The sequence below is a fragment of the Galleria mellonella genome, unplaced genomic scaffold, assembly GCF_026898425.1.
Source record: "Galleria mellonella isolate WM207_F2 unplaced genomic scaffold, CSIRO_AGI_GalMel_v1 utg146, whole genome shotgun sequence".
In the NCBI taxonomy this organism is placed as follows: domain Eukaryota; kingdom Metazoa; phylum Arthropoda; class Insecta; order Lepidoptera; family Pyralidae; genus Galleria; species Galleria mellonella.
Genome location: NW_026441999.1, coordinates 3,515,398 through 3,540,918, shown reverse-complemented (window position 1 = coordinate 3,540,918; position 25,521 = coordinate 3,515,398). Strand labels below are relative to the sequence as shown.

The following is a 25,521-nucleotide window of genomic DNA, read 5'->3' as shown; positions in this document are numbered from 1 at the left end:
ATTTGTAAATTTCCAGGTCAAGTTAATGGTATGCACCGTTCTACTAGTGAAGCGGAGATGGCTAAGTACGAATTGGGTGTACAAAGCACTGAGGACAAAAAAGATAAACGAGGACGGTCACCATTCAAGTAAGTAAATTCAGATGTAACTACAATATATAGATAGTTCTATATATTAATCCACCTTTAATAAGCAGGGGTCTAATATGCAAAATGCTTGCATGTTGAAGTATTGCAAAAATATACGTTTTTTTTTTTATTAAATCTAAAAATAAAGCTTCATAAGTAAGCACATGCCGTTGATTGGTAAAGAACTTCTTTTGTTAAGTCCACGAAATATACATACAATTATACTGCGCATTCATGTTTAAGTACATAAATAAATATGATCCAGGTTCTTCAAGAGTAGACGCGGTGAAAGTGGTGACAGATCGAAATCACGAAAGTCCAAAACACCAGATCCGTTCAGTGATACTGAGGTCTCGCCAGAAAGAGGTCTCCGTAGACCTAACCCTCAAATTAGGGTCTCTCAAGTAAGTAATAACATTTTGTAAAGTTTTGTGAGAGAATCTACACTGACATGGTTTACTTAATCAAATCATGCAACACTCTATTTGATTTCCTTTGATTTTTATTATAAAGTGTTTTTTTTTTTTATCTGCTTCAGAAAAAAATAATTGGAAATATGTTTCCCTTTTACCGTATTTTTTTTTTGCATTCTTTGCCTATTCCTATATTAATAACTAAAAATACATGCATGAAATATTTTGAGATTTTTTTTTTGTTTCTATAATTTAATAATGAAACCCAATTTCCATTTAAGTTTTGTTTGATTTCTTCACCCAAAGGCGAATCAAAAGTATAACAACATGCTACCCAGGACTAGCAAGGCCAATCTGTATGGAAGCGATGGTGGTCTAAATGTAAGTTTGAAGAAAATACAGTCGAATATACTAAATAATTTAAATGTATGGAAAAAATATGTATGTAACGGCAAAGTTATCAATACTCTTTGATTTCTTTAATAAAAAAAAATTAACTATTTATGTTGTGAGATCTTAGACTATAAAAGTGTAGAAAGTATAAGTAAGTCGTAGTGTAAACGTAAGCTATAGATAGAAGTGTCTAAATTTTAAATAGCTTCTGCTGTATTAAAAATACTATATTTCTAATATAGCATATATATACATACTATATTTAATTATTTATTTAAAAAAGAAAAATATATATCTTATTAAAATATGTTTGTATAAAAACAGTATATATCTCTTCTTTCTCAATTTAATATATACTATAAATATATTTGGCCATAAATCTATATATAAACTTAAAATATATAGACAGATGTGAATCTTTTGACTTTACTAATTAGAATGCTTTTTTTATCCTTATTTTGTTTTAATTTCTTTACTAACCCATCTATTTATATTATAGTGTTATTCTTGTATATATAAAAATATGTGTCGTAGTTTAATGCTTTATAATTTTTAATGAACGTAAATAGATTAGTAACTTCGCTTCGCAATTGTTTGGTGAACAAAGAAATGGTGAGCGATGATAGATAAGAAACTAAATAAATAGATAGATAGATACCCTTTATTGTTTCCTCCAAAAAATTGGATTGAAAAACTTATTATAGATATAAACAATTACAAGTAACAATCACAGTGAAAAATGAACTAGACGGAGTATTTTTTTTTATTGGGTGATAATGCAATGGTAACCCCACCCGCGCTATTGGTATACACCGGCGGGGCACCAGTGAAGGATGGTAGGTGAGCATAAAGCAGGTCAGTTAACCCATCGTGACGAATTCAGCAAGAATTGTTCACGATGGTTTCCAGGGGTACCACGGGGAGGCCGACCTGGTAAGGTGTATTGCTAGCAATGGGTTCATTAGACCTCACTACTAACAATCCCTTTCTCCCCAAACGGAGTACTTGACAGGGTACCGGTGTGGAGAGAGTAAGAAGTCACGACAGTAGGTCATTTGTGATGAATTCACTAAAAATTAAGTGATCAGGTTTAATTTCTCTTCCATCAGGGTTATCAAGGACACCTGACTGGCTAACTCGTTCAAATCTGAACACAATATGCATGCATTGTTTCTTTATAACAATAAGTTCCGATTGGTATTTCTTTTAATGAGTGAAGATATAATGGTAACATTGCCTGCGCTACACTGGCGGGGCACCAGTGACAGATGAATGAAGATCAGTGACCAATTGAACAAGAATTAACGACTATGGTTTCCATAGGGAACCGCGTGGAGGTCGACTTGATAGCGTGTATTGCTAACAATGAGTTCCAATTGATATTAGTTATACAGCTACTACCATATTATTATTGGAACTAGATTTTATCCAAGCCAACCCAATTTGTAAGTAACCAAGCCTGGCAACTACTGATATTGGCAAACCCTCCCAAATAGGGGGAGGTCTATGTTCATTAATGATCAGTTAACGGATGATATGAATATTATCCAATGACTTAACTTCTAAAAACTTTACCATACAATAAAATATTTTAATACATAACGAGAAAAACATGTTTTTATTTCAGACTAACCTCACAATGGCGACTCCTACGCAAGATCGTAAGCAGATGACGACTAGCGCCCTCTCTGCTGCGACTACAGAAACAGTTGGCAATGAAATCTTTGATGCTGAATGTCTAAAATTAATCAATGAATACTTTTATGGTGTCAGGTAAGTTTAAGTCGTAAAAATGGCATAAGAGAGAGACAGAGAGAAGAATGGAGAAGGAGTTTAACTTATTTTATTTTTTTGTAACATCTCAACTGGATTGCATTTCGTTTTAAAAATTATGACTGTAAAATTATTTACGCAACTCAAAATTTTCATGTTTAGTTGAATAGTTATTCCCAGGGGAGGGAAACGCACTAATGATGCCTTAAAGGCATCATTAGTGCGTTTACTATCGTAACCGGTTACTATCAGATTGGTCTTAAGCTCTTTGCTAAATTGTTTAAAAATTATAATCATATCAGTCTTTAACTGTCCACTGATGAACATAATCCCCCCCCCCCCCTGCCCCCTTGGGAGGGTTTACTAGTAGTTGCCACGATTACGATATTACCGTATATTATGTAATCAATATCTTGGATTTGATTTCAAGAATATTCCCCGGTCAAGATCCAACTCACATTTACATCGGCTGGGTGACGACACAGTACCACCTCCATTCAAAGGACTTCAACCAAGGCAAGGTGATGAAGTCATCGGTCATCATCACTGATGATTACGACAGAGTTGTCGAGAGGTAACATTTAGATATCACTATTTTTTTCAACCTTAACTAATATTGGAAAGAAATAAGATTTAATTTTTTTGTACGTTCATTTCTTTATTTATAATGGATATATTAAGTATTCCATACTAATTGACTAACTTTAAACATGGGCTGATTTTATTTCCATAGAAAACTATGCGAAACTGGGGTGGGTCGAATTCACCTAAATTAATTTTCATTTTTAAATGATTGTTAGATAAACTATAAGAGTTATATTGAAATATTTATTAAATGTCTTTATAAATACGGGAAATTAATGAATTCATATTGTTTTTGTCGTTTCCGTCAATTGTTCCGACTTCATCTGGAAGCTTCCTCAGGGGGCGTTTAACGCTTTGCATCACAGCGTCTTGTCTCGCATTATTTATTAATTTAACAAAAATTAACATAAGCTTTTAAAATAATACTTATTGAAAACGAATCCAGGCCCTCTAGACAAGTGACTAGCGAATTCGTCGATGGAATCGACATTGCTAGCGAATCCGTAAGTTGGAATGAGTCATCCGGCGTTGCTATCTCATTCTATTTCATGGACTCGCTAGCGATATCAATTCCATCGACAAATTCATTTGCCATTTGTCTAGAGGCCCTGATCTAAATATGCTTAATGTTATTCTCGTCTAAGCTACCAAATTTTAACTCTCTATAAAATCTATACAAAAAATACGTAGTAAATTGGTAAATGAATACAGCGTTTATAAGCAATTACTTTTTTTTATTTTATTGTAGTGTAAACCGCCAATCCTGTTATATGGTGCGAGCTGACGAATTGTACAACGAAGTAATGGCTGAGGCGACAGGCAAGGGTGCTTCCCAGGGCATGTTCATAGGTTGCTCAGTTGACACCTCCACCGGCACCGTCTCGTTTACCTGCGAGGGAAAGGACACCAGCATCAGGTTCAAGGTGATTTGTATTCTATTTCAATGTAAAAAGGTCTAATATTATAGTTTTCCTAAACATTGCAACAGCCCAGTCATAGCTTTTTCATTTCGTGTTTGGTACATTTTAAAATTGTTAAGTGACTTCATGACAAGAGGGCAAAAGAGGAAGGGGAAGATCGAAGAATAACTACATGGGACAGATAAAAGAAACACTAGCTGTCATGTCGTATAGGGTGGTAAAAGATAATGATATGGCAACAAAGATATGGCATGGGATAGATATGGGATGGCATACGTCTCGGAGAATGTAAGAACATCATCCAATAGACTGCATCGAAGACTTTCATATTCATAACTTTGGTAATTCTTTTGTGCAGTTTACTAGGCTTATTAATAATATGGATGGTAATTAGATCTTCTCTAATTGTATAATTGTTACTTAGTATACATTGACGCTTATCTGTGAGAGCTGTATACACCTTTAATTGATGTGGTCATATGGCCTTAAGCTTGGTAGTGAGGAGTGAGATGTTTTTGTTCAAGTAAACTTAGATTTAAACATTTTTTAATAGTAGTTTTTAAATTTTTACTTACTTATATCATTGTACATTGTCTGCTTAATTGTTGTGAGCATACTGTTGGTGTGTCTTTTATAAATAAATAAATAACATAAACCATTGATATCAAAACCCACTACTTCACGGAATTAGTACTTAATTATTACCAAGTAATAAAATTCAGTAATTTTTACAGATGGAACCGGAAACAAAACTATTTCCGGCCATATTCGTGGAAGCAACATCCAAGGAGATCCTCCAAATTGAACTCGGAAGATCGAGCACTAGTTTACCTCTCAGTGCAGCCGTGTTGCCAACTAGTGACAAACACGTCATACCGCAGTTCCCGCCAAGGTTGAAGATTCAATGCCTCAAACCTCACCAATGGGCCAGAGTAAGTAACTTGCAGACACTATAAATAAATAAATAATTTTTATTCAAGTACATTTAATAATAAGCATTATGAACTTATTGGACAGACCAGTCCCTAGAAGCATCCGTTCACGAGTATGACGGATGAGCTAGCCATCGTTGTGTTCAACCATATTATAGGGAGCCCAATGACCCGGCCCACAAAGCCACCACCAATGTGGACACACTAAAATCGAATTAAACATATAATTTACTAAATGGTAATTAATTCATTTAGGTCAAATATAATTTGTAACATTATCTCGATGTGTCAACCAGGTTATACCAGCCTCGGTGACGAGCTGACTTTTTTAAAGGGAAACCCTAATGATGGCATTAACTCCCATCTTCTAAAAGCCAAATTATTTGTGTGTAACCCATAAGAAGCTAGATATTTTTATGTTACTCAAAATGTCTTATACTAGAGTCATTACGTCAGTGCTTTAAAGACTCAAATATCCTCACAGTTACTTCACAATACATTTATGAAAATATTATGTATACACGGAAGAACTTAGCGAGTTTTAAAAAACTCAAAGACTGTACAAGTAGAAACTTACGCAATATAAATAAGCTTATTTTACCTAAATGCCGTCTGCACAAAATCAGTAATTCATTCTATGGTAATTGCATAAGATTTTATAATAAACTGCCGGAATCTGCATTAAATCTGACAGAGAGGCAATTCAAATCTTATATTAAACAATTTTTATGTAAGAAAGCCTATTACAGGATAGACGAATTTATAGATGACAACATATCAAGTAAATAATTAGTTTATTAGCATACAACGTTATAATTTTTTTTTTTCATTGCTTTCTTGATTTAATTGATTAATTTTAGAAATATGAAAGCGTAGCGGTTTTTTGTATTAATTGCCGCATGCATTCTTATGTAAAATGTGAATACTATAACTATCAGATGGCAATTGTGAGTAGCTTTGACGTGGTCTAGTGTTTTGAGTAGTCATGCTCACTAAAATGTCCAGACTTGTGGCGGCGTGGTGGGCCGGGTCATTGGGCTCCCTAAAATATGGTCGAGCGCAGTGATGGCTGGCTCATCCGTCATACTCGTGAACGGGTGCTGCTTGTAGGGACTGGTCTGCTCTAATCACTATGACTGATTTCCTCTTATTAATTGTTTAACCAGTTGGTTATGTATTCAATTTTTTTTTCTTTTTGAGTATTTAATTGAATTAGTGCTAATTGGTGGTTTGTATTCACACAATTAAACTTAAAAATGTAAAATAATAATAAAATTATTTAAAAGAGCATCACGCAAGTTTCTTGCTCGTTCTTCTTGTGATGAGACAGCTTTCCGAACGAGCGGTAAATTAAAAAAAATGTAATGACTTTTCAAAAGTGCTTCAATGTAAGTTTATTTGAATAAATGATTTCTATTCTATTCTATTCTATTCTTAATTGTCAATTCAAATGTCTGTCTTTTTCAGGTACCAAATCAATCCCTCCAAGTGCATGCTCTGAAATTATCAGACATCCGCGGTTGGTCAATGCTATGTGAAGATGCTATATCTATGCTAGCCTTACATATACCAGGTATGAAAATGATAATATATATAATCCTTAAAACATTACCATAGGGAGACTTTGTACAAAAATCGTTTGCTTGGTTGCCTCTGTCCCATTCGGGTTTTAAACCGTGAAACAGTTGTTTGCATGGCTGTGTTTCGGTTTGAAGGGTGAGAAATGGGAGTAAATTCATAGAGTATAGAGGTATAATACTTCAATCCTCAGAAAAGGTAACGCATGGGGGTATCATGGGTGAAACAGTATATTCTATTATGTCCATGGGCGACGCCATGTCTATAGGCGACGATTACCAATTTCCATCAGGTGGGCCGTCAGCTTGATTGCCATTCTAAGTTGTATAAAAAAATCTGATAACTTTTTACTAGGTCTCCACCTGGTAGATCTCTTACTGGATCTTGTAGTTTTACGGCAATAACTAACGTTTCCAGAGGAGGACCGTTGCATAGATATCTTGGAACTGATCGAAATGGACAAGTTATTGAGTTTCCACTCGCATACACTCACGCTGTACGCTGCTCTCTGCTACCAGAGTAATTACAGGTAAAAAATATATATTTTTTAGTTATATATGTATAACAACCTCGTCCTAAAGCTTTTAGATGTAAGGGGTGATATGTTCTGTATGAAAAAAGCATGCTTAGCTATATTATAAATGGACTATTTATAGTTCACGTTAATGAATGGGAAAATCCTAAAGACTAAACCAAGATGGCCAACTTGACTAGACGCAAGATCTACTGTTTACTGACGAAATCCTATACCAGTCATATACTTCTTGAAATCTCAAATGAAACAACATATTTCACATATTTATGTAGTACAATACTACTACTACTACCAGTATTTTTTATTTTATTAAGAGGGAAAACATAAAACTGAAAATTATTTTTATATTATAAACATATTATATTTTTCGCCTTGCCACGATCGACTCGACTAATAGTCGCGATCGACCTGTTGGCCACTCCTGCTCTAAACCATATATTATATCATAATAAAAATATTTCTTGATACGCCATCAAAAAGAAATATACCACTATTTCATTGGTTGTCCTACGTCTGAGAATCATGCATACTTGCTCGAATTAGCGAACAAAATGTAATTGTTAATGTAATTTTTAGGGCTGCTCACGCATTATGCCAGCACGTGGATCAGAAACAACTACTGTACGCAATCCAGTCTCAGTATATGTCAGGTCCGTTACGACAGGGCTTCTATGATCTCCTCATCGCTCTACACTTGGAGTCTCACGCCACCACAATGTAAGTATTTTATCCTCGCTATCATCGTATTATTGGTATCATCTCTATAAAAGAAAAGGTGGCACCAGACTTTAAAAGAAGGTTATATTTTAATAATTTAAGAGTGTGAACCATTATCAAAATTTCAACCATTATCCATCCACTGTTAGACATAGGCGTTGCCTATAGACTATCATAAGGAACGGTTTTGAGCCACCTGCATTCACTGAATATTTGCAATGCATTTGAGGATGTCGCTCCCATTTAGAGGGGGTCCTACAACATTGCATTACGGCGCGCACGGGCGTACGGGGTCGTCATTCAAGAATCTTTCTTCCCCATGCATTGTCGGTTCTTTGACGAAGAGTGTGATTCTAATTTTGAAATAACAAAATGATAGCTTTATAGAATCACAGCAATCTATGCTACTTGGGGCAAAATTGTGTAGTCATCAGTAGTGTTAAATTATTCCAGAAAAAACCAGAGCAAAAATGTCACAAGTTGCCTTGAGACAACTTACCATCAGCCTTTCTTACCTCTCACATAGGTTAAAATGAAAAAAAATTTATTACTTGTAAAAAATAAAATGAAGTATTAAGATTCTCAAGTATAACTGTCAGTGATTTAGTAAAACAAATAGCACATGATCTACTTTTTACAGGGAAACATGCAAGAACGAGTTTGTAATCCCCCTGGGGCCAGAACTGAAGGCTCTATACGAAGATCCAGAGATGGGGCATTCTCTGCGCTCATTGCAGACTGAGAGTGTCCGTCCGCAGATGAAGATGACTGATATCACGTTAGTAAACTTTCATCACAATTTTTATAGTTTTCAAAGACTCGGCACATACATGCCTGATTATCTTCAAAAAAGGGATAAAGATGTTTCTTTAGGATTAGCATCGGGCGTAATAACCTCTGATATTGCAAGCGTTCATAGACTACGGTTACCGCTTACCATTAGGTGGACTATATGCTAGTTTGCCACCTCATTGGTATAAAAAAAAACATGCCTTGGCATTCGCAGAAGTACGTATATCTGCAATATTAGCTTGCTTTCCACAAACTGTGCTTCGGAATCACGAAAGAAATACTGTTAAAATTGTAAGGTCTCGTTCATTCGATCGCTTCATGATAGGTTTTATGATGAAAAAAACGTCACTCTGTCTATGAGCGTCACTTCAGTGTCTCTTGAACTGGCATACATGCATATGTGTAATGAAAGTAAATAAAGCATTATTATGTATTTTATGTCAGAGATCTTTGATGCTCATTAGTTATATTTAATGAACAATAATAGAATGGTAACACCGCCTGCTCTAACGGTATACGCTGGCGAAACACCAGTGAGGGATGACAGGTGAGAATGAAAAAGGCAGGTCAGTTAGTCCACCGTGATTAAGACACTTGGAATTCAGCACAATGATTTCCATGACCTGACAGGGTATATTGCTCGCAATAAACCTTAGTCTCTATTACTGCATTACAAGAGTAGTCATGATGATTGATGATGATGATATTGTAGAATCGAGCTAGTTATTTATGATTTTCGTAATAATTTGCAAGACAGCTAAATTAGGTCGCTTAAAATATTATAATAAACTTTTTAAACCATAGCTTCCGATATAAGAGACAGACTTAACCCACAAGAGGGATAACAAATCAGGTTTTTTATACTCTTATCATGTCTTAAATAAACTAAGTGAAAAGAAGATAGATGAAGATACATAAATGATTTTAAGTTTTTAATTACAGAGACAGCATAAATGACATTAGCAACCTCTACTCCCCCTACTTCCCGTTGGAGGTAGTGAGGGAGTTTGTAATGCAGGCATTGGCCGAAGCTGTGGAGACCAATCAAGTCCATAACAGAGATCCAGTGGGAGGCAGCAATGAGAACTTGTTCCTGTAAGCACCATTATAAGATCTATCTTATAATTGTCCATTCCCAATTATATTTAAGTATACTGGAGTATGGCCGTCTGGTCTCAGCATAGAATGGGCCCCCACTCTCTTTCTTGTGAGTATCGTAAGAGGCGATTTTATGATAGAGGGATGGACAGCAGCGTCCCTCTTAAAACAATTCTAAAAGTCTAACTGGGGTGCTAACCCGCCTGCCAAATTTGGCAACTACTGGCAAAACTCACCTTGTGAGAACGGCTTATGTTCAGCAGTGAACAGTTAAAGGCTGATATAATTATGATGATACTGGACAATACTGTGTTACATTTTATGTATGAACATACTACTACTACGTACTACATACTCCTTATTGTTCTCACCAAATGATTAGGTAGAATATTTATTATACTTGTTCTAGAATTATTGAAACTGCCCTACTTGTGTTTTTGTCGTGAAACAATGGTTTTTGCATAGCTATATTGGTTTTGAAGCTGGTATATATTCCAGGGTACGTAAATATCAATCAGTCACTCATCTCACTCACTCAGTCCTCAAATATAGCAACACAACGAAACTAAAAGCATCATCGTGTATTCTATGAAGTCCATGGTGCGGTTCTTGTTTATAGGCGACAGCTGCCACTTTTCATCAGGTGAACCGTCTGCTTATTTGCCATTCGGAATTGCATAAAGAATGTATAAGTACTTAGTATACAACACATGTATTGTTTCAGACCTCTTATAAAACTGGTGGATCGTTTACTACTAGTGGGCATGATGCGAGACGAAGACGTGGAGAAACTCCTCATTATGATTAATCCTGAGACCTGGGACCCTACCTTTGACAAAGGTTTTTACTATTTATTTACAACTAAATATAAATTCCCCAGAGATTACAGCATGCCATCAAAAAGGGCGTATTAAGGTTTCTTAAGAGTCTGAAATGTGCGCGTGACCATGACGTGATCTATGGTGTTACCAGCGTCCATAGACTACAGTAACCCTGTTCACCATCAGACGGGCCGTATGATTGTTTGCTACCATAGTAGTATAAAAAAAACTAGCTGAGAATGTCCTGGCTCAGTGGTGTACTATGCAGATATATAGAGAGGAATTGGAATTTTTACCTTTAGCTAGCAATATTCTCCACCATAAATTGATACACCACGCAATCTTTATGCATAAAAAATATCCCTATATAAAGACCTCAGGGTCTGTCGTATGATCCCGGCATAGAACAGGTTACCCCTTTATTTCCCGTGGGTGTCGTAATAGGCGACTAAGGGAACTCAAAGGTTAAGAGATAGACAGCAACTTCTCTCTTAAAACCAAAAACCAAACTGCAGTTTCCAATTTGACTACACTACTAGCAAAATCCCTCCAATGATAAATTACAATAAGGAATGCTCCCATTCCTTATGGCAGTCTATGGAGGCAGCATATGTTCAGCAGTGGACAGATAACGGCTGATATGATAATGACAATGGTAATGATATGGTAGATTTCAGAGTAGGACTTCATAATATACAGCAATATTTTGTAGTTACAATATCTATATATCGGCTCGTTAACGATTATATTCTCTTTTCATTTAAGAGTTTCCTCTTGTCAGTGCAACTAATTCATGCATCTTCTTCCAGCCAGTTCTATCTCAGGCCATATCCTTGACTTCCCTATACGACATGACACCTAGTGTTTCTTTTATCTCTCCCATTTCTCGGTCTTTCTCTTCCTCTTTTGCTCGGTTATATTAAATGTAGGTTTTTTAATGGGTGATACTAGAATGGTAACCTCGTCCGCGCTATCGGTATACGCTGGCAAGGCACCAATGAGAGATGATTGGTGACTATGAAAGCAAATCCGTTAGCCCATCATGACGAATTCCACCAGAATTAAACACGATGATTTCCTGGGGGAACCGCTTGGAGGTCGACCTGATAAGGTGTATTGCTAGCAATAGGTCAGTTAGGCCCAATTACTAATAATCCCTGTCTCACCTAAATGAATAATCCGATCAAAATGACTGGTATGTCGGTATTGAAATAGATGATGACCTTTTTCTTGACACATCAATATTTAAAGTAATTCAATATATAGATATCGAAGCGGTACCAGTTTGAAGGATGGGATATGGCAATGAAATTACAGTCTACAAAGGCATAACACCTTACTTCTCAGGAATGGCAACGCTTGAAGTGTATCGTGGACGATACAGTATGCTCTATTATGTCCATGGTGCTGTTAATGTCAATAGGCCACTTTCCATCAGGTGGAATTCATATCAAATAAATTTTCGTCAATTTATTTAATACATAAAATCCACTACATGAATGGAGATCAGCTTGAGATCTACCTGCCATATTTAGGCATTTATATTTCATACAAACTGTGCCTTCCTCCCTCCACCCCCTATCAGATGGGCCATAATTTTGTTTGTCATTCTATATTACATAAAAGAAATTAAAACTTACAGAAGGAAAAGATGAAAACAGGAAAGGTCTGCTCCACATGAAAATGGCCGAAGGGGCGAAGCTCCAGATGTGCTACTTACTTCAACACCTGAACGACATACAACTGCGGCACAGAGTGGAATCCATCATTGCATTTGCTCATGACTTCGTTGGTGACTTACAGACTGATCAGTTGAGGTATGTTTACTGAAGGCCATTGCCGTCATACCCGGGAACGGGTGATATATGTGGAATTATGTTTTTTTAATAGGTGGTAATGATACCCCGCCTGAGCTATCGGTATACACTGGCGGGTCACCAGTAGGACATGATAGGTGAGGATGCAAGTAGATCAGTTAGCCCATCCTGACGAATTCAAATAGAATTAACTACGACGGTTTTCAGGGGGAACCACGTGGAGGTCGACCTGAGAGGATATATTGCTAGTATTGGGGCAATTTCTAACAATCCTTTCCCCCTAGTGGTATTACGTTGAGGTTGTATGATTTGTATGAGTTGTATTTTTCATTTTCATTTTCATTTATATAATGATAATTATTCCATCATTAAATACTTTAAATACGTCACCAGAGGGAGATTTTGTACAAAAGTCGTTTATTGGGTACCTCTGTCCCATTCGTATTTCAACCGTAAAGCAGTTGTGTGTGCATGGCTGTGTTTCGGTTTGAAGGGTGGGAATGGCGTGAATTTACAGGGTACAGAGGAATAACACCTGAGTCCTCAGGAATGGCAACGCATGGTGGGTATCATGGGCGAAACAGTATACTCTGTCATGTCCAAGGTACTGCTCATATCTATAAGCGACGGTTACCACTTTCCATCAGTTGGGCCGTCAGCTTGTTTGCCATTCTAAGTTATATAAAAACAACTTTAAACAGAAGTAAATAAATGAAATTCAGCAGCGTTCCAAAATTTTGTAAAACCCCACAAGGGGGAGACCTATGTTCAACAGTGGACAGTTAACGACTGATATCATCATCATCAAATGAATTATTTAATGTGTTTGTCAAATTGTATGATGCCATTAAACCTCAATTCATTTCAGACGTTACACAGAGATCAAGCAATCCGACTTACCAAGTGCAGTCGCAGCCAAAAAGACGAGGGAGTTCCGTTGTCCGCCACGGGAGCAGATGAACGCTATACTCAGTAAGCGACTCTATTCTTTTATTTTCAACCGAGTTCAAAAAGAAATTTAATTATATGTGTGTAAGAAATCATAAACAAATCACAATTTGTTTTTGATTGATTAAAAATTTAAAATAAGAAAAAGAATAGTATAAGTACCGACTTCGCTCTAAAAGGTAATTATTGTCACTAATAAATATTATTTAATGGTTTAAGTAATCGGGAATTATATTCCACAAAAAAAACTACTTCAATCATGGCAAAATAATTTATTTTAATTTATCAGAACTAATTTTGATAGAATTTCTATGAGATAAGTTTGAAACTATTTTTTTTTTAGATAAAAAAAGAATTTTTCAAATTTGTTTAAACTAGCAGAGATATGAAGTATAGCGAACATAAAAAATATCACCGAATTAAGGAGCTACTCCTTTTTTTTAAGTTTATTGAAAATATTGCATACGGCATGATATTATACGATTTTATGGGAAGTGACAATTTGAAATGAAAAACAAATACCGACGTCATTGTAACATTCATAATTACTGGTATTACTTTAATTAAAAAAAAAACTATAAAACATATTATTTGCACCAGGTTTTAAGCATTTGGAAGAGGAGGACAAAGAGAACTGTCCATGCGGTGAAGAGCTGATCACACAGATGATGGAATTCCACGAGAGCCTCATGGCACATGTCTCTCTCAGCGCACTACAGGAGCCAGAACCTACGGTTAGTTGCCTAGGGTTGCCACACTGAATTAAAGATCAATTTCAATAAATCGGAATTAAAAGTTGACTAGAGAAAGAAGTATTTTTTATTTAGATGACATAAATAAACGCACGAATTATGCGTGAATGATGCACAAATAATTGATGCCCACAGCCACTTTCTACCATCGTACGGCTCGCTATCGACAGGGAGTTCATCCTCATGTCCTACAGCCTCAGTGGTTGCGTACTGCATGGTTTCAGAGATGTTTCCTCCTACGAACACTCAGATTGTGGAATGAGCTCCTTGCTGAGGTTTTCCCAAGAGACTACAGCATGGGGTTCTTCAAAAGGGAGGTAAAGAGGTTTCTTCAGGGTCGGCAACGCACGCGTAATACCTTTGATATTGCAGGTGTTCTTAGGCTACGGTAACCACTTACCATCAGGTGGGCCGTATGCTTGTTTGCCACCTCAGTGGTATAAAAAAAAAACGAAATACATATAGTTGCACTATCTGTTTAATTTTAATTCGTGATTGAATAGTTATCCCGGAATTATTCTTACAAAATATATTTTATGTACAGGAGTCCACAGAACCAGAAGCAAAACCGGGAGCGATTGGAAAATTGTACAATATCATAAATACTGTTAAAGAGCTAGAGGAAGAACCCAAAGTAAGTAACAACCTCCTTCCTTCCTTAATAAAATATGTTCCATTACTAAACAAAAGTCTTGCCCCTATCTATAATATTTTTGATGTCATAGATACCTCGTACAAATATTCTCTTATTTAATCAAGTCCAATACCAATAGCTAGGATATATATTTGAGTATAAGTTGATTGAGCTATCTGTACTCTATATCTTTTGAAGGTAAGCAAAGAGAATCGAATACTAATGTCATCTATCCTTACCTACGAGTATGTTTCTCGCTTTATTTACTTTTTTAAACTTATCTCATGGATGTATTCCGGATGCGAAGACATTCAAACAGACAAAAATTGGGACTTTCAACCACCCAATTTTGCTTTATGTATCTTTTTTTTTTACTACTTACAAAGGTAAACCTTCCTGATAGAATAAAACAACAATTGTCAGATTTACAGTATCACATGCTATCCACATTAAACGTCATATTAAAAAATTAAAAATTAAAATTGCTACTGTTAAATTTAAGATTGCTGTAGGTTTCTAGTTCTTAAAATCAAAACAAAATCGCAGCCATTATGTCTTTATTTCACTATTTGTACCAAACAACACATTTGAATTTTAAAAGTCTACTATCAGTAAATGCTCTTTAACCTTTAATCTTTAGGCTATAGAAGAACCACCTAAAAAAACACCAGAGGAGAAGTTCCGTAAAGTCCTGATCCAAACCATCGTGAATTGGGCGGAGGAATCGCAAATCGAAACGCCCAAATTGGTCAGAGAGATGTTCAGGTATGAATTAAATTAAATTTATTTAAACAACAACGTTATCGATAATAGTACATCACAAGTGGCCTTATGGGTTGCCCTTCATAAAGACTAGAGTATGCTTATTAAAATACAAACAAATTATTGATTGACATTGATGATGATGATTGATTGATTGATAGCCATATCACTCATACCACTTTTCAAACAAGAACACGGCCACGCAAAGACTTGTAATGCAACTACTTGGGGGCAAGAATTCTCAACTATAAAAATATTCCTCTATAACTGTTATTGAAAGCGCTAATGATATTATTATAAAAAAAATCTTCCAGTCTTCTTGTCCGGCAATACGATGCTGTTGGAGAACTAATCAGAGCTCTAGAGAAGACATATGTCATCAATGCGAAGACAAAACAAGACGTCGCCGAAATGTGGGTGGGGTTGAGCCAGATTCGAGCATTACTACCGGTGCAGATGAGTCAAGAGGAAGAGGAATTAATGAGAAAGAGGCTCTGGTAATTGTTTATTGTTTCTATGCTGATCCAAATGGTAAACAAGCTATCAGCCTGTTTAAAAATTATTGTTACTTGCTTTTTCCTTCGAAGGATACGTAAAGCTATCATCCGATAAGCTACGATAGATAGACAGATACTCTAAACACCAGAGTGCACCACTTTAACATAATGATAATCTGATACAAGAATGGCTTAGACCATAATGTGCCATCCATAGTATTCAATTCATATTATACTTCTTTTGACAACTTCACCGCAGAAAAGTGTAAGACGATAATATCTACATACATAAATCGTACATACTCGGTGACTGTCTGTGTAAATATCATTAGTATTTGTCTTTGGTTTCTAATATACGTGTACCTATCTTTTATTTGATTCGTAAGTTTCTCAATATTGGTAAATTTTATTGTCTCTAAAATTAATATCTTCTTCTCCAGGAAACTTGTGAACAACCATACCTTCTTCCAACATCCTGATTTGATACGGTAAGTGCGTTTGTAATATATCTTTAGTTTTAACTAGCGACTCGCCCCTGCTTCACACGACTGCGCATCACATCACATTAGAAACTTCTAAAATTATCAGTGTTTCTCTACTATACGAGGTCTGTCCGGAAAGTTCGTATAAAAGTGTTCTGGAATGCGAGAAAGAGGAGTGGGGAGGCCAGGTAAGCGCAGGACCCCTTCCTTATGTCCCTAACAATGCTTCAGTTCTGGTCTGACCGCCGTGCGGTGCGAACTGGCTTGTCACGCCATCTGTGAAGTTACCTCTTAACGAAACCCCGTCGGCATGGAGCCCGCTTCCGTTGAAGAGCAGCGCGTCGTAATCAAGTTTCTCTCGAAACTCGGCAAGAATGGCCGTGAAATTTTTGCCGATCTAATTCGATAAGACATCCGGGGAACCACGAACAAAAAAATCAAGAAAATCCCGCTCAAATGTCAAGACAATGTTGATTGTTTTTTTCGATGTTCGGGGGATTGTCCATCAAGAATTCGTCCCTCCAGGCCAGACAGTTGATGGAAAATTCTACGTCGATGTACTCAGACGCCTCAAAGCTCGTGTGGCACGAGTTCGTCCAGAATTGGCGCGAGAGGGGCGTTGGATTCTTCACCACGACAATGCCCCTGCCCACACCTCTCTTGTTGTCCGTGAGTTTTTGAGTAAAAATTCCATTACGGTGACCGAACACCCCCCTATTCGCCGGATTTGGCCCCGTGTGACTTCTTCTTGTTCCCAAAAACCAAATTGGTACTTCGGGGGCGGCATTTGGGGGACATAAATGAGATAAAAAAAGCTACGACGGGGCAGCTGAGAAACCTACAACCAGAGGACTTTCAAGGAGCCTTCTCACAGTGGAAACGGCGTTGGCACAAGTGCATTATGTCACAGGGGGAGTACTTTGAAGGGGATAAAATTGATTTACCTGAATAATTGTAAAATAAAATTTTTAAAAAACTTTTATACGTACTTTCCGGACAAACCTCGTATTATACATATAAACTTTCCTCTTGAACTACTCTATCTTTTAAAAATCCGCGTCAAAATCCGTTACGTAGATTTAAAGATGTAAGCATACATAGGGACATATATACGGGAAGTGACTTCGTTTTATACTATGTAGTTATAAATAAATATATAACATAAAAACCAGAAGTAACCAATACACCTACCTAATAAATAACAGTTGCTATTTTAAATATACCTAATCATTTGTATCAAAGATACCTAATTAACAATCTTTGAACATTTGATCTGCAGAGTTCTACGAGTCCACGAGAACGTAATGGCTGTGATGATGAACACACTGGGACGTCGCGCGCAGGCGCAGTCTGATGCTGCACCGGCCTCGCCTCCCACGCCTGAAGATAAGGAGAAGGTATACAGGACCCTTGATAGCCTTCCCCCATAGATATCCCTCATAGCTAACCAATCTACCAATAGGTACGTTTTCATTACCGCACGCATTTTTCATCAGATGTTCCGGTCTTTTTTCTCATACGAGTCTTAATATGTGAACAGAGAAATGACTTCTCATGTTTTCGAACTCTTGTTGTTGATGTGAAGCAGTTACGCTTGCATAACTCTTTTGATTTGAATGGTGGAATATGGTAATAAAATTACAAAGTATGAAGGGATAATACCATACTTCTTATAAATGAAGCATGACGAATTACATGCGCATCACGTATTTTTTGTGTTGTCCATGATATTGTTCATATCTAAAAGCGATGGTTTTATTGCCATCACGTGATGTCCAGCCACTTGTTTATTTTTTTAAATTGCATAAAAAACCCTCTTTTGCAGGTAGGTAACTAATTATGTATTTTCTCGCACCTACAGGATACATCTCATGAGATGGTGGTAGCTTGCTGTCGCTTCCTCTGTTACTTCTGCCGCACAGGCAGACAGAACCAGAAGGCTATGTTCGACCATTTCGACTTCCTTCTAGAAAACTCGAACATTCTTCTGTCCCGACCCTCGCTGCGAGGCTCCACGCCTCTAGACGTGGCTTACTCCAGTCTTATGGAGAACACTGAGCTGGCTTTAGCTTTAAGGTATGCTTTACAAAGATCCTCCAAGAAATTAATAACAATTCCTTGCTTAATTGTAAGAGTTGAAGTACAAAGGTAACAGGATTAACAAGTAATATTTGAAAACGATTTATTTGGATTTACAGAGAACATTATTTGGAAAAGATCGCGGTATACCTCTCTCGCTGTGGGCTGCAAAGTAATTCCGAACTGGTGGAGAAGGGTTATCCTGATCTTGGTTGGGACCCCGTGGAAGGAGAACGCTATCTTGACTTCTTGCGGTTCTGCGTATGGGTACGTGTTTTTCACTTCACTACATTTCATTGTCGTTTTTTATTGATGAAAATGGAGTGGTGACTCTACTAGTACTATTATTATTACACTTTTTTTTTATCGTGGGGAAATGCATCACGCAGATCCATATGCCCCAGGGGAGGTATATGGGTCCTGCCGGACTCCTACCGGCTAAAACCACCACGGCATCCCTCGCCGCGCCATAATGTTGAGGACCCGGATTCGCTTTCGAAGTCCACCGAGCCATTATTATATACATTGGCAGGAAAACATAAAAAGACGATAAGTTAGGAAAAAGGCTGGTTATTCGGGCCCACAAGGTGCATTCACTAAGAATTAACTACTATAATTTCCAGGGCGGATCGCAACTTGACCTGCAATGGTGGTCCATAATCTACATAATTAATATTCTTCCCCTAATTTCGCTATATTAGGTCAACGGTGAAAGTGTGGAAGAGAACGCCAACTTAGTGATCCGTCTGCTGATCCGGCGGCCGGAATGTCTCGGTCCAGCTCTGAGAGGCGAAGGCGAGGGCCTATTGAAGGCGATCGTAGATGCTAACAAGATGAGTGAGAGGATCGCCGATAGACGAAAACTGAGAGAGATGGAACAAGAAGGAGATGTTAATGTGAGTATTTTCTGAGAATACATAATAAAGTTGAGTACCTTTGAAGAAGTTTACATTATCAAAAATCATGAGCTTCAAAGGTATTAGACACTTTAAATTTGCTAGGCAGGCCATAAATATGCAATGCAATTTAGTCATTTTTATAATGATTATCCCCACTTTGTTACGTCAGTACAAGTAAATAGTTGAACGGATTTCAAGGAAATTTTAAAACCGATAAAAAACTTTTTGTATAATGTATGTTTTATTAGAATTAGATAAAAAATAAAAAGTTTATCAAATTTGTATATAGAAAGAGAATGAGAGAATAATAGTACCATATAACTTAAGTGAATCATAACATACAGCTTGAGCGCATACTTTTTATGAAGTTTCGTAGAATTAAGTGTAGGTTATCAGAAATTAAGGAGATCGGAGGCATAATTAGTGCATATAAATTGCATTGCAGTAAATAATAATGATTATTGATGTCTTTAAGCCTGGTTGGTGCCCTCCCTAGAATTATCTAGCGCGAGTAAAGTTTTAAACTATGCACAAAAATATATCTAAAAAAATACATGCGTCTTTTTTTAAGGAGTCCGGACGCTCCAAAAATACTCTTAAATACGCTAGAAATAAAGATCATAAAATACAAGTAATATTCCCTAATTTACTTTCAGTTCAGCCACCCACTGCCCGAATCAGATGACGATGAAGATTATATAGATACAGGTGCAGCAATACTCAATTTCTACTGTACCCTTGTAGATCTGCTTGGAAGATGTGCCCCTGATGCTGGTGTTATTGCTCTGGTAAGTATACAGAAAGTGGCTATCAAAGGAATATAAAATTGCTTATAAAGTAACGGGAGAAGCGAAACTATGAAACATATTCTATCGTAAATATTACACTGATTCCAGGACAGACAGATAACTCAACTTTTGAATATCTGCTACAAACAATTATAATATCTTCTATCACACAGGTCAATCATCTTTTTTATTCTCTATCCTTCTTCTTTTCCTCCTGTATCCATCTACTTTATTATTTATAATTTCAATGTACTCATGCCAAGTCTACCACTATTCATGTTCTTCATAATATTAATTTATCACCAGGGTAAAAATGAGTCGCTCAGAGCTCGAGCCATCCTGCGTTCTCTGGTACCTCTAGAAGATCTCCAAGGTGTACTCAGCTTGAGATTTACTCTCAATAATCCGGCTGCCGGAGAAGAAAGACCTAAATCAGGTAACAATAATAAATAGTAAGACTTATAAAATTATTCCTCTGTAGCATATCTGCTAATTTTAATAAATAGATTATATATGCAACTTAAAATGACAAACAAACTGACCAATTAATAAAAAGTCATGCAAGCAAAAAAGCCATGCAAGCGAGAACCCAGAATCTACATCTACTTCATGGCAGAAATACAAAACGACTTTAGTTCAAAGTCTTACTCTGCTAAACAAGTTGAAATCAATAAGAAATATTGAGTATACTAATACAACTCGTTCAGTTTTGGAATGCTTAAAATTTCATATCGTTTTTTGACTCACATTTCTTTGGAAAAAGTATTCTTCCTTTGAATATAGTCGTTATATCTACTTCACCTGTATAACTAAAGATATCGATATCCCCAGATATGCCATCTGGTCTCATTCCGGGTCACAAGCAAAGTGTGGGCTTATTTTTGGAGCGTGTATACGGCATCGAGACACAGGAGCTGTTCTACAGACTACTAGAAGAGGCTTTCTTGCCGGATTTAAGAGCTGCCACGATGTTAGATAGGGTGAGTATAACCTAGGTGCTATGTGAGGTCTAAAGCTATATGTGATCAAAAGAGAATGTTAGCGAGTACGATTTATAAAGTTATTGGTGCATTAGATTGGGAATTATTACACTGTAAGTAGGTATATAGATGGAAACATTGTCTATTACATTCATAAATACTCAAGTTCTGAAATACCCATGTCATATAAACTGAAAAATGATCGAGTCGATTGTTTGTAAACTACAAAATAATCCAATTCTTTATCCCAATGACCGCACTTTCAAACTGGAGGTAGCATTAGCACAAAGACTAATAGATTGATTGATCTACTTCATGGTCCTATTTATTCTTAACAACATATTGTCCATTCCAATGATTTTTGCTGTTTTAGTGTTCCTGATAGAAAGAAGTTATAGGCCCAGTTTTACTTAAATTGTTTCTTCTTCTGCACTGATATATTTCACCTTGTTCTCTTTGTCATCACTTACGACATTCTTAAAATTAAAAGGATTAGTATTGTACTCTTACTCCATCACGACACGGTCAGGCAGATCCATGATCTTTTAACATTCAAGTATTTCAAACGCTTGATCGTCAAAAGTCTCACAATCTTTAACTACAAGCTGCACTTCCAGAACGATGGCTGCGAGTCAGACATGGCTCTTTCAATGAACCGGTACATCGGCAACTCGATCTTGCCCCTTCTAATCAAGCACGCCAACTTCTACAACGAAGCGGAGAATTATGCTAGCTTGTTGGATGCCACCCTACACACCGTCTATAGGTAATTTAAATAATATTGTAATTCTATAACATAATAATATCTGGAACAACAAACCTCTTAATATAGTCTCAAAACCCAGAATTGTCATTTCTCGTCTTAGATCAAAAAATTACAGTCAACAGTTACATACTTTGATAGCATTTTATCTATTATTTCTAAAATTATAATTGTAAAAGTGAATTTGTTTGTTTGGTTCTTAATTACCTCTTGCTGGCGTTATAACTACTCAATCGTCTTGAATTTAAACATTCCAAATATTTTTTTATTCGTGACTTTTTGAGCTCATTGTTAACTCTCGACATCCCATTACATTATCTTATGCATAAGTCGAAATAATTACTAAATTAAAGAATTTACATTCAGGTTATCAAAGAACCGAATGCTAACCAAAGGTCAACGTGAAGCAGTCTCCGATTTCCTCGTAGCACTCACATCAGCAATGCAGCCGTCCATGTTGCTCAAACTCCTGAGAAAACTCACAGTGGATGTCTCCAGACTGTCTGAGTATACCACTGTCGCTTTGAGGGTGAGTTAGCCTTCGAAGTAGACAACTGCTTCGAACCAACCTAACGAAACTATGGAGAACCCTACTTTAAAAAAAATGGCTTCCGTAGGAGCCAGTAGAATTCGAATCCACATCTCTCTACTATCCGGGTCTAATACATTCCCAGTTACATCATGAAAAGAATACTATCAGTTGGTAAATTATCATTAATATTTTCCTTACATTTGATTTTAAAGTAGGATCGATCTAAACTAGCTTTTTTGTTTAGTTTGCTAGCTGATTCCTTATAACTTCTTTTATAAACTGATGATCCTAGCGACAAAAATTACTGCGCAGGACTAATCGAAGAACTATTTATTTTTCTTATTTAAAGGATTTTACTGCCATATTGGTCTGACATTAATTTTATGTTAATATTTTTCAAAAAAGTATTTGTAAAACAAAACCAATCTAGTATCAACTACACTACTACTAGTACAAACTATCTTGTTATACTTTGATATGTCAGCCACGAATGCAGTTACTTTTTTATGAAGCAAAATGTACTTCACAGTTGCTGACGTTACATTACGAGCGTTGCGCGAAGTACTACGGCAGCACAGGCGGCCAGGGTCTGTACGGTGCGTCATCAGACGAGGAGAAGCGTCTCACAATGATGCTGTTCTCGAACATCTTTGACTCCCTCAGCAAGATGGACTACGAGCCTGAACTTTTTGGAAAAGCACTGCCGTGTCTTATCGCCATAGGTACGTATACTATTTATCATCATTCTGCTGTAAACATAAAAATTTGTAAAGATGTACGATAGGTTTTTTTTTCCTTTTAAATAACTTAGAAAATATGGTATAAAAGGTGGACTTAATGCTAGTAGCATTTTCTACCAGTCAGCCTGATCTGAAAGAAGAAACAGATTTGAGTTTACTTGTGACATCAATTCTATTTTACAGGTTGCGCATTACCGCCTGATTACTCCCTCTCCAAGAACTATGACGACGAGTTCTACGGTAAAGAGACTCAATCCACTGGTAAGCATTAGCATTTTACTTTGTACAAAAGTCGATTGCTTTAGTACCTCTGTCCCATTCATGTTTCTACCGTGAATCAGTTGTGTTTGCAAGGCTGTGTTTCAGTTTAAAGGGTGGGATATGGCGTGAATTTACTGGGTACAGAGGAATAACACATGAGTTCTCAGGAATGGCAACGCATGGGAGGTATCATGGGCGAAACAGTATACTCTGTTATGTACATGGTACTGCTCATGTCTATAGGCGACGGTTACCACTTTCCATCAGGTGGACCATCGGTTTGTTTGCCATTCTAAGTTGTCTAAAAAAATTACATTTCTAATATATACCACAACATATAATAATACTTGTTAACAACGTTGTAATTTGTTATTGTTATGACAAATGTAATTATTAATTTTACTTGACTACATTGGACATGTACCTATATTCGTCTAAATTAATTGGTTTAATTTAAATTTATCTTTTCTTTAATCTTTATAATCGCCAATATTAGTGCTACTATATATCCTTATTTAATTAACACATTAATATTTGCATGTCTACAATTTCAAGGTAATAAAACAAATGCCAAAAAGTTCTGTTAATACGGCCTTTATTATGTCTGTTCAAAGCAAATAAATTTTTAAGTTAATTTAATTTCAATACTTAGTTCTCTGTGATAATAGATAATGGAATGGTAACGCTAACGGGGCGCCAGTAAGGTATTATAGGTAAGGATGAAGTCAGGCCAGTTGGCCAATGATAAAGTATTTAACAATTAACCACGTTAGTTTTCTCGCGAAACCGCATGGAGTTTAACTTGACAGGGTATATCCCGATAGTAAAAGGGCTGATAGATTCCATTATTAACGATTCCTTATTCCTTATTATAATAGGGTACTAGCTGTTAGATTAAATGAACTCGGATTACATGGTTCATCGTTACGAATTAAAAAAGAGTGATGATTATATATTTAACTGCATCATCACAAGTGACTGTATATTTAGTTTAAAATATCCAATAACAGGTGGCCCAGACAACCCACAATACGACCCGCAACCAATCAACACGTCATCGGTCGCCCTGAACAATGACCTCAATACCATCGTCCAAAAGTTCTCTGAACATTACCACGACGCGTGGGCGTCCAGGTAAGTAATGGTCTACTTTTTATATCCAATATTCTTGATAAATATGGTCAATAAGGAATAAATAATAAATCCCTACAATTGAAAGTCTTATATAAATTGAAAAATTAACATGCCAACAACTCGATGCAGTAGGATTCGAACCCACATCCGTCACGAAAAAATAGATTGCTAACAGACTGTTAGCAAATCTTTAAACCATCTTTTTAGAAATCATTGCGAAATTTTTTTTTACAAATAATCATCTTGTGATATCGTCATCTTATCAGCCGTTAACTTCCCACTGCTGAACATAGGCCTCCCCTAAAAAGGATTTTGCCAGTAGTTGCCACACTTGACAGACGGGTTAGCCACCACAATTAGGTTTTGGTGAAGTTTTAAGAGGGATGATGCTGCACATCCCTCGACCACTATGTTCTCTTAGACGCCTCCTACAACACTCACGGGAAAGGAAGGGATGGCCTATTCTATGCCGAAACCATACGGCAATGGCGACCTTATGGCATACTTTATTATTATTTAGAGAGAGGGAAAGTGAGAGTTCTTTTGAAAATAGGTGTATTATTGAGAACAACTCTTATAATTGCATTACGTTTCAGAAAAATCGAGAATGGCTGGGTATATGGCGAGTCTTGGTCGGACAGTCAAAAGTCCCATCCGCGTCTGAAGCCATACAACATGCTCAACGATTATGTAAGTGGTTTTTAGGAGGCAGAATAGCCTCTGCTCTTCCTAAGGAAGGTTGACGTCAGGCAGGCAGCCGGTTGTAAC

At 36.6% G+C, this 25,521-nt stretch overlaps 1 protein-coding gene across 50 annotated transcripts in view; it reads left to right on the top strand.

Annotated features, from left to right (window-relative positions):
• The window catches only part of LOC113523215 (ryanodine receptor), a 148,080-nt gene that overhangs the window by 73,620 nt on the left and 48,939 nt on the right, over positions 1–25,521 (top strand). For 45 of the 50 annotated variants that reach the window (XM_031908307.2, XM_031908290.2, XM_052891788.1 and 42 more), the window contains 33 exons: positions 17–128; positions 394–532; positions 848–922; positions 2,562–2,707; positions 3,138–3,281; positions 4,041–4,215; positions 4,947–5,144; positions 6,612–6,717; positions 7,140–7,251; positions 7,834–7,974; positions 8,615–8,752; positions 9,709–9,861; positions 10,589–10,704; positions 12,328–12,502; positions 13,371–13,474; positions 14,051–14,184; positions 14,747–14,836; positions 15,477–15,601; positions 15,913–16,095; positions 16,536–16,583; positions 17,857–17,974; positions 18,439–18,653; positions 18,776–18,923; positions 19,358–19,552; positions 20,212–20,343; positions 20,650–20,779; positions 21,175–21,323; positions 21,941–22,089; positions 22,453–22,615; positions 23,148–23,340; positions 23,542–23,619; positions 24,630–24,753; positions 25,350–25,443. In XM_031908307.2, coding sequence (XP_031764167.1) covers positions 17–128; positions 394–532; positions 848–922; positions 2,562–2,707; positions 3,138–3,281; positions 4,041–4,215; positions 4,947–5,144; positions 6,612–6,717; positions 7,140–7,251; positions 7,834–7,974; positions 8,615–8,752; positions 9,709–9,861; positions 10,589–10,704; positions 12,328–12,502; positions 13,371–13,474; positions 14,051–14,184; positions 14,747–14,836; positions 15,477–15,601; positions 15,913–16,095; positions 16,536–16,583; positions 17,857–17,974; positions 18,439–18,653; positions 18,776–18,923; positions 19,358–19,552; positions 20,212–20,343; positions 20,650–20,779; positions 21,175–21,323; positions 21,941–22,089; positions 22,453–22,615; positions 23,148–23,340; positions 23,542–23,619; positions 24,630–24,753; positions 25,350–25,443 — 4,502 coding nt within the window. The remainder of the gene's footprint in view (positions 1–16; positions 129–393; positions 533–847; positions 923–2,561; positions 2,708–3,137; positions 3,282–4,040; positions 4,216–4,946; positions 5,145–6,611; positions 6,718–7,139; positions 7,252–7,833; positions 7,975–8,614; positions 8,753–9,708; positions 9,862–10,588; positions 10,705–12,327; positions 12,503–13,370; positions 13,475–14,050; positions 14,185–14,746; positions 14,837–15,476; positions 15,602–15,912; positions 16,096–16,535; positions 16,584–17,856; positions 17,975–18,438; positions 18,654–18,775; positions 18,924–19,357; positions 19,553–20,211; positions 20,344–20,649; positions 20,780–21,174; positions 21,324–21,940; positions 22,090–22,452; positions 22,616–23,147; positions 23,341–23,541; positions 23,620–24,629; positions 24,754–25,349; positions 25,444–25,521) is intronic. The other 5 variants (XM_026909095.3, XM_052891804.1, XM_031908265.2 and 2 more) reach the window with 1 other exon arrangement.